Genomic DNA, 9,194 nt, shown 5'->3' on the forward strand with positions numbered 1-9,194 from the left:
CCTCGGGTCGAGGACACTAGGTAAAAGTCCTGGGGGTCGCGAATACCAGACGAGAAATCTTAGGGTCGAGGACACTAGTTGAAAGTTCTAAAAGTCTTGGATGCTGAGTAAAAGCTTAGACAATCTAGAGGATCAGTCTAGCAAAAGGTAAACTCTCTTAAGAGAAGTAGGTAAGCACGCGTTCTCTGCAGAGGGAACAGTAGGCATCGGTCCGACGTAGAGTTTCAACAAAACCCAAAGTCAAGACTGAACAGTCCAAAGACTATCAAAAATTATATTACTTTATATATTTTTTGTGCTCGTGTTAACCTTGTGATGTAGAAAGTTGGTGGTTGAAAAACAGGGCTCTAAGCGCCCGGAGTTTATGCTGGCGCTCAGACGTCTGAGTGCCCGGAGTTGCTCTAGGCACCCGGGTAAGTGACAATGAGGGAGCGCCCCGAGTGGGTGCTTGGCTAGGCACCTGGATAGTCCAGGTGCCTGGAGTTGCTCCAGGTTCCTGAAGTTGCTCTAAGTGCCTAGACCAACGAAAAGTCATCTTCATTCTGAGTTGGAGCACGACGACTGGCCAACCCAAGTCAATAGTACTGGCTCTCGGATGGAGTCCAAGTGCCTGGACATGGATAAACTTCTTGGATGAAGTTTTAACGAGAGCTCGCCATGTCAGCACACTCTAGGCGCCCGGGAGGGGATCCTAGTCCCTGGATGGGGCTATAAAAAGAGGGTTCGACCAGTAGCTTCAACACAACAATTCAAAGAAGCTTTTCTCCTGCGCGCTACTTAGAAAACACTTCTACAATACCGAAATGTTGCTCCGACGACCAAACACTTGCAATTTCAATTCTTTAGTTGTCAGTAAAATTTTTATTACAACATTTAATTATTGTACTTATTCAAAATTATTAGTGAATTTCCCAATGAAAGTGATCGTCGACCGTGGGCCTTGTAGTAGGAGTCGTCACAAGCTCTGAATCAAGTAAAACCAACATGTGTTAGCTTGAATTCTCTTTCGTTACTTTTTATTTTCGTTGCATCATTCTTTACTCTGAGTTTTAAACAAACGTGAAAAGCTACAAGCGCTATTCACCCCCTTCCCCTCTCTAGCGCAATGATTCTACAGTGTCCACTAGGACTTTTGCTTTGTCTAGGATGCAGTCAACTTGGCCAACTAGAACTTTCTAGTTGAGTTACCTACACACTTATTCAACCTCAATAAATCACAATGAAACTTAACTTTGAATTTTTACCAATATCAAAACCTAGATTCGACTAACTGGTGGTCCCTGCACCAACACATACTTGAGCATCTTAATGGTGCGACTTTTGAGTAGTTCATAGAATACTTCTAACCGCAAGAATTATTTCTTCTTGTCGGCCCAGCTCCCTTCTTCGCCAGCTTAGTAGCTCTCCAACTCATGCTTTCATGCCTCCAGCTCAACTTGCTAGGCCTCCAGCTCAGCCTTTATGGTTTTCACTTTGAAAGATCATTGAATGAGCTTCAATCTGATATATTATGTATCCTGTGATTCAATCGAATTAAAAGTTATGACCTCTTATAATTATAACTTATAGCTGTAGCAGCTACAATTTCATAGTTGCTACATATATATTGAATAAATTTAGAAAGGTCATAGCTTTTAACTTAGATTTGACTATGAGACATACAATATATTAAATCAAAGATAAATGAATGAGGTTCAATTTGATATATTGTGTATCTCGTGATTCAATTGTAACAGAAATTTATGACCTCTTAAAGTTGAATTTGTAATTGTAATAACTACGATTTTTTAGCTGTTATAATGTGTATGGTAGGTAAATTTTGAGATATCATAACTTTTTGACTCGAATTGAACTACCAGACACACAATAACTCAAATCAAAAATCTCTGAACGAACTTTAATTTGATATATTATATATTTTATGGTTCAATCTGAATCAAAAGTGATGATCATTTAAAATTGAACTTATAGTTATAGCAACTACGATTTCGTAAAGGCTACAACTGAGTTATCGTACAGTTGTAGCAATTACGATTTCATAGTTATTGTAACATATTTACTAGATAAATTTTGAGAGGTTATAATTTTTCACTCGAATTGAATCACACGACACACAATATAGCAAATCTAAGATCTTTGAACAAGTTTCAATTTTATATATTGTGTGTGATGTGGTTTAATTTAAATCAAAAGTTATGACATCTTAAAATTAAATTTATTATTGTAACAATTATGATTTTATAATTACTATAAAGGTAGATCCGCTACCTTAGCGGCCCCCCTAGTGCCGGCCCCACGGATATGGAGGGAGGTTCATGCAGGTACACAGGCCATAGGCGCATGGCGGGGTAAACCCCAGGTCGTCAGTTCCTGAGAATCGACCCCTGGCCATTACGCCAGAGATACCATGCACCCACCGTCTGTGCTACGCCCTGGGGGCGGATTGCAGGTCCTTCATTCTTCTATATGATGTACCCTTTCTTAATATTTTCATTTATATATGGATTGCAAGTTACTCATCTTTACTTATAAGATATATCATTGATGAATACATCCTATATGTGGTTTGCCAACTTACTAAACTACATTGAGTTGTCTTATAAAATATATAATGTGGGTAATATTAGAAAATGAAAAATTAAGACGAATTGATAAAATTAATTAAGAAGGCAATAAAAAAACAAATGATATGGAAATATAATTTATAAATTATGTTGTTGCTCTTGTTGATTATATTTTCATGCACATTCTCTAATCTCCATTTTATAATTACTATAACTGAGATGTTATGTAGTTGTAGCATTTATGAAACTATATAAAATCGTAGTTACTTCAACTATATAATAGCTATAAAATTATAATTGTTACAATATGATCTGAATTAAATAAAAATGTATTTGTCAGAAATATACAATTTATCCTAGGGTATTTGTGTTATTTTACTACGGATGAGATAGTTTTTTAATACAATTAAAGTAGAGTGTCCTTTAAAAAAATACTGGTAAATCATGTAATACAGTAGTTGAAGTGACTAATCTAAGCCTATACAAATTTTTCATCGACGTTAAATCATGAAGTACCAGTGATGAACGGCCTACACTATGATTCTATATAAATTTTGTCCTCAAGATATTCAACGAAATCAACTAAAAAAAAGTGTAAGAGTATATTTGTGACAAATCTATATTACTTTATTTGGAAAGGCACGTTGAATCACATTATTGGCGAGGGCGGCAACTAGGACACGATAAACATGCTCACACTATTACGTACTAGAACCGTCACGGGATAACAATCATACAGGCCCTTTCTAACATTAACACATTCACGTTCCTAATCCAACGGCCCTTTATAACATTAACACATTCACATTCCTAATCCAACGGCGGTGGGTTCAACCGCGGCACCGGCGTGCAGATCAGCGGTTTGGCCTTGGGAAGCGTTAGGCCTAGACCTTCCGCCATGTCCACCGTCCCTCCACCCTCCACCTCCCAATCGAAGCACTGTATCATCGCCCCAAGCGCAGAATGTACCAGTTGCAGCGCCAGGGACATCCCTGGACAAATTCTCCGGCCACTGCCGAACGGTATTAGCTCAAAGTGCTGCCCCCGGACATCCACAGTATGCCCGCCCTCCTCCGTGAACCTCTCCGGCCGGAACTCTAGTGGCTCCGACCATTGCTTCGGGTCCTTCCCGATGGCCCACATGTTGACAAAGACCGTCGTGTTCGCCGGAACGTCATAGCCTTTGATCTTGCCGTCCCTGTTCGATCGTCGTATGATCATCGGGACGGTGGGATGCAGCCTCAGAGTCTCCTTGACAATGGCCTGCAGGTAAGGAAGATTGGGTAAGTCGGACTCCGCCACCAGCCTTTTCTTGCCGACCACCGCTTCGATCTCGTCTCGTGCTTTGTTCAGGATGTTCGGGTGGTTGATGAGCTCTGCCAGCGCCCATTCCATGGTGATGGCTGAGGTGTCGGTGCCGCCGACGAACATATCTAACACGAAGGCTTTGATGTCTTGTCTACTCAACCTCACTTCTGCACTGGCATCCTCTGAAATATCGATTAAAATATCCAGCAAATCCTCGATTCCGCTTCCTTGTTTTCTCCTGGACGCCTCCTTCTCCGTCAAGATCCTCTCCACCATGCTATCGAACCTCCGGTGGACGTCCTCCATCTTCTTATCTAAACCCTGCAAGTCCCAATCCTTGCAGATCCCAATATAATCTGCCAGATTGAACTTGCCGAGCAGCTCAGCCACCTCCGCCACTAGCTTCCTGACCCCCTCCGACGCTCCCTCCAACCCAGAGCACCGACGGCTCATCGTCATCTGGCAGATCACATTGTTGGTGAGTCTTACCAACTCGCCGCCCATGTCGACGGTGGTTGTTCCTTCCTTGGACCTGTCGTACAAGGTTCGCACGAGAGCGACCAACTCGTCGCGTCGGATGTGGAGGAGCAGGTCAAGCGTCCGACCTCCGAGGAGCTCTGATATGCAGAGTTTTTTCATAAACTTCCAGGACGGTCCGTAGGGCGCGAAGGCTATACCTGAGGCGCCGTAGGTGAGGCAGTCCGCGGCTTTGGACATAGGACGGTTGGCGAAGGCAAACTCCTGCGTCCTCAGGACCTCTCTGGCAGCGGAGGCAGTGGAAACCACCGCACAGGGGACGGATCCTAGGCGGAGGCTGAAAATGTCACCTAGACGCTGGCGCTGGGAGAGCTTGTGAAGGGCTTGGTGGGGGATCGGCGCGAGGAGGTGGAGGTGGCCGATTATGGGCAGGCTCATTGGGCTCGGAGGCAGATGAAGAGTTCGCCGCCGGCGAAGGGATCTGAGGAATAAGAAAGAGAGGACGAGCAAGACGACGGGAACAGCAGAGAACCGCATCGGATCTATCGTTTCCATGGATGAAGCTCAACACTTCTTTCCAAAGAGGACAGTTCTGATTATCAATCGATCTTCATTATGAGCACTGCCGCTGGACCCTATAACGGTTCGAAACGATGGTTCAAAAATGTCGATTTTTAATTTTAACCGACTATGTTATGATTTACGATTTAAAGCCGTCCATTTGATTCACGGTTCGATTACGATTTCATTCACGGTTATTCAAGATTATTATTATTTTATTTAAAAATAATGTTTTAAATTATAAAAGGGAAAACGAAGGGTACTTGCGGTCCCATGGCCGCTGCCTTAAATCTGAGCTATGTTATAAAATTTACTAAGTTAAAAATTTTAAATTTCCATGTCGATCGTGCACGAGAACGAAGAGGGCTTGGAATATCATGCAAAATTTGACTCTCTCTGTTCAGAGAATGTCCCGTGACTCATGTTGGGCTGGTCCACTGATTTATGGATGGATCTTATTAGTAGCCCCTTGAGTAGGTCAACATTCATGTTGGGCTGGTCCACTGATCTATGGATGGATCTTATTAGTAGCTGAGGCATAACTACAATCGAAAGATGATTCCGAGATCATTTCAAGTTGGTGATTTCGTGTGGAAAAAGATGAAGTCAGTCGGCGAGGTCACTAAGCTGAAAACTCTCTAGGCCGGACCCTTCAAAGTCGTGGAAAAGCTCCGCTTAGGCGCCTATTACCTGGACCCGACCCCGGGCCGGGTCTGGCCCGGACCCGGCCCGAACCCGTAACCGGGTCAACGGGCCGGTTGCCCGTTGACCCGATTCGCCGGGTCGACCCGGAACCGGCCCGGCAACTTGCCGGGCCGGTTCTGGTTCATTCGCTGTAAAATCGGCGAACCGCCGGTTAACAGACGGGTTGAACCGGCGGTTCATAACCGTTGGAACCGCCGGTTAACCGGCGGTTCGTAGCCGTTGGGAGGGTTTTTTGGGTATTTTTTTTTCAACGGTTAGAATCATTTGACCATTTTTTTGATCAATAGATATGATTTAGTGTCCGTTACTATCAAAACTTTATAAATAGAGAGCTTATTTCATCATTTTTCACACACATCTTCTCTACTCTTAATCTCATTTTCATATTCTCTAATCTCTACACGCTTTCGTTTCCAATTTTCAATTACAATGGAAGGAGACCGCGAAGGTCATCTCTACGCTTTAATAAGCAATTACAATGGAGGAGGACCCCAACATTCAATCCACCGATGATGAGATCGAGCATCTTCCGAATCCGACACCCGAAACACAAGGAAGTACCGACGCAATTACTTCTAAGGTTCGAGAACTTCCTCCTCTAAAGTCTTCTATTTTCACTAAACATTTTGAGAAGGTCACTCTTCCGTCGGGAGAAATGCGTGCAAAATGTAAGCATTGCAATGCTTCCTACAAATTCCAAGCCGGCGGCAGCTATGGGTCGTTGAAACGACATGTAGAAACGAAGCACCCGACGGAATATGGACTCGACCGTTCTCAAACACAATTATCAAGATTTTCTTCAACTAGCGGTAGTATCGATTCCGGTTTATTTTTTTGGTTATTAAATTAGGAGAATCATTAAATGTTTTAGAACATCTTTCTTTTAGTTTTGGATCTAAATGCACATTTGAAGATTTTTGTAAAGAATCTCTTAATCTATGTGCTAAACGTGTTCCTAAGACTACACTTACTCGTACAATTAAAAAAATTAGTAAAACAAGGAAAAAAGAATTTAGTAAATTAGATAATAAAGTTTCTTTATGTTCTGATATTTGGAGTGATCATTGGCAAACACATTCGTATATGAGTGTGACTTACCATTGGATCGATAACTCTTGGAACCTCCAAAAAAGATTATTAGCTTATAGAGTTTTTAATGAATCACATAATGCTCATAATATCGCACAATTATTATGTTTAATTTTAGAAAAATATGGTTTAACTCATAAAATATTTTTAATATCATTAGATAATGCTAGTTCCAATACCGCTTGTATAGATGATCTAAAATTTGTTTGTCAACCTATTATTGGAGGTTTATTTTTTCATATTGGTTGTGTATGTCATGTTTTAAATTTATGTGTTCAAGATGGTTTAAACATTTTAGAAAGTTATATTAAACCAATTAGAATTGCAATTTCTTATTTATGGTCTCATCCATCTATAATGAAATAATGGGGTAGGTTTTGTAAAATTACTGGAATGAGACCTAAAAAATTTCCACATGATATACCAACACGTTGGAATTCAACATACCAATTATTACAAGATTCATTTCAATATAAAGAATTATTATGTTCATTTTTTGCACAAAACACTAATACTAATATATATTTATTTTCACAACAATGGAATATTTGTAGTAGTATTTGTGAAATTTTAAAAATATTTAATGATGCAACCGAACAACTTTCCCGTGTTTATTATCCCATTGCTCAATTAGTTTTAAATTTTTTTCTAATATAGTATTAGTTTTAAATGAACATATTAATAATGAATCTTTATCTTCTTGCATCTTAGCTATGAAAACTAAATAGGAAAACATTTTTATTTAATTCCTGAAATTTATTTAATTACATTTGCTTTAGATCCTATATTTAAATTAGAAGTTTTACAAGAAATATTAACTTTATATTATGACACTTTAATTCCAATTAAAGATTCTTCTTCCCCTGATCCAGTTAATATTATATATAATGTTAGAATTTATTTATATGATATTTATAATCAATATTATGCAAAATATGGAACACAAATTAATATTTCTGAAATACAAAAAACTACTAGTAGTAATTTAAAACTTACAAAAGCACAACTCTTATTAAAAGAACGAACAAAATGTCCACGAGGATCCTCAAGTTCCACACAGGAACTTGAGAATTATTTTACGACTTCTTTGGATTTTAATGAAGCAGATAGCAAAAACTTCGATATCTTAAAGTGGTGGTCACAGAAGGCTCAAAGTTTTCCCGTTCTCTCCGTGATCGCAAAAGAAATTTTAGCTTGTCCAGTGTCAACTGTTGTTGTGGAGCAGACGTTCAGTGCCGGTGGCAACATATTAGATGAACGACGATCAAATTTGTCTCCCGACTCATTGGAAGCCCAAGCATTACTGGACGATTGGATCAGAGCGGAGAAAAGAATCCAAGGAATGCAACTTTCAGATGACGAAGTTGAAGATTTTGATACTAACGGAACAAATACGACAGGAACAGGAAATGGAAGTGAGTGAAAATGTAAAAGGATAAAAATGTAAAAGAACTACGTGGGCTTTGATTCCCCTAAAGGGATACGTAGACAACTTAAATAAGTGCAAGCCCTTTTCCAATAAATTTAAATTTCTAATTTTTAATGTTTAATGTTTAATTTTTAATTTTTTTAACATAATAATCTTGAACCGTGACGAACTGTGAACCGAACCGTGAATCGGCGGTTCCGAACCGTGAACCATAACCGTCTTGGGCGGTTAAGGTTAAGGGTTGACCTGCCTGGAACCGTCGAACCGGCGGTTCCGAACCATCGAATCGGCGGTTCCGAACCGTCGAACCGGCAGTTCCGAACCATTGAACCGTCGGTTTCGAACCATGGTCAGGTCTACTACTACCTAGAGGACAAGGACTGACAGCGACTAGAACGTCCGTGGAGCACAAACCATCTCTAGCCGTACCGATCTGGATGAAAGGTGAGATGATGTAGTTGATGTCATGTATTTTCCATTTTCCTACGCCTTTCGACTGCAAGATTGAAATCAAAGGCGAAAGGTTTATAAAATAATCGCCGAACGGCGAGACTTCATCAAACCGTCGAGCGGCGACATCAAACCCAGGTCTCCATCGACAGTTGAGCGGTGACCTTAAACCCGAGACTTCATCAAACCCTCGAGCAGCGACGTTAAACCCAGGTCTCCATCGACGATCGAGCGACGACCTTAAACGCTTGACTTCATCAAACCGTCGAGCGGCAATGTTAAACCCAGGTCTCTACCGACGGTCGAGCGGCGACCTTAAACCCGAGACTTCATTAAACCGTCGAGCGGCGACGTTAAACCCAAGTCTCCACCAACGGTCGAGCGGCGACCTTAAACCCGAGTCTTTATCAAACCGTCGGGCGGCGACGTTAAACCCAGGTCTCCATCGACGGTCGAGCGACGACCTTAAACGCCTGACTTCATCAAACCGTCGAGCGGTGACGTTAAACTGATGTCTCCACCGGCGGTCGAACGACGACCTTAAACCTGAGTCTTCATCAAACCGTCGAGTGACAACGTTAAACCCAGGTCTCCACTGAAGGTCAAGCGGT

The 9,194-nt window shown here is 41.2% G+C and overlaps 1 protein-coding gene across 1 annotated transcript; it reads right to left on the reverse strand.

Moving 5' to 3' along the window:
* Window positions 1-3,169: 3,169 nt before the first annotated feature.
* LOC121981855 (cytochrome P450 93A3-like) lies at window positions 3,170-4,976 on the reverse strand. Its single transcript, XM_042534610.1, has one exon. The coding sequence runs from the start codon at window positions 4,902-4,904 to the stop codon at window positions 3,375-3,377; it is 1,530 nt and encodes a 509-aa protein (XP_042390544.1). The 5' UTR covers window positions 4,905-4,976; the 3' UTR covers window positions 3,170-3,374.
* Window positions 4,977-9,194: the final 4,218 nt, after the last annotated feature.

This window comes from Zingiber officinale, chromosome 1B (genome assembly GCF_018446385.1).
Source record: "Zingiber officinale cultivar Zhangliang chromosome 1B, Zo_v1.1, whole genome shotgun sequence".
In the NCBI taxonomy this organism is placed as follows: Eukaryota; Viridiplantae; Streptophyta; class Magnoliopsida; order Zingiberales; family Zingiberaceae; genus Zingiber; species Zingiber officinale.

Excerpts from the sequence above, each read along its gene's own strand:
- LOC121981855 (XM_042534610.1), bottom strand. The coding sequence starts at position 4,904 with ATGGAAACGATAGATCCGATGCGGTTCTCTGCTGTTCCCGTCGTCTTG.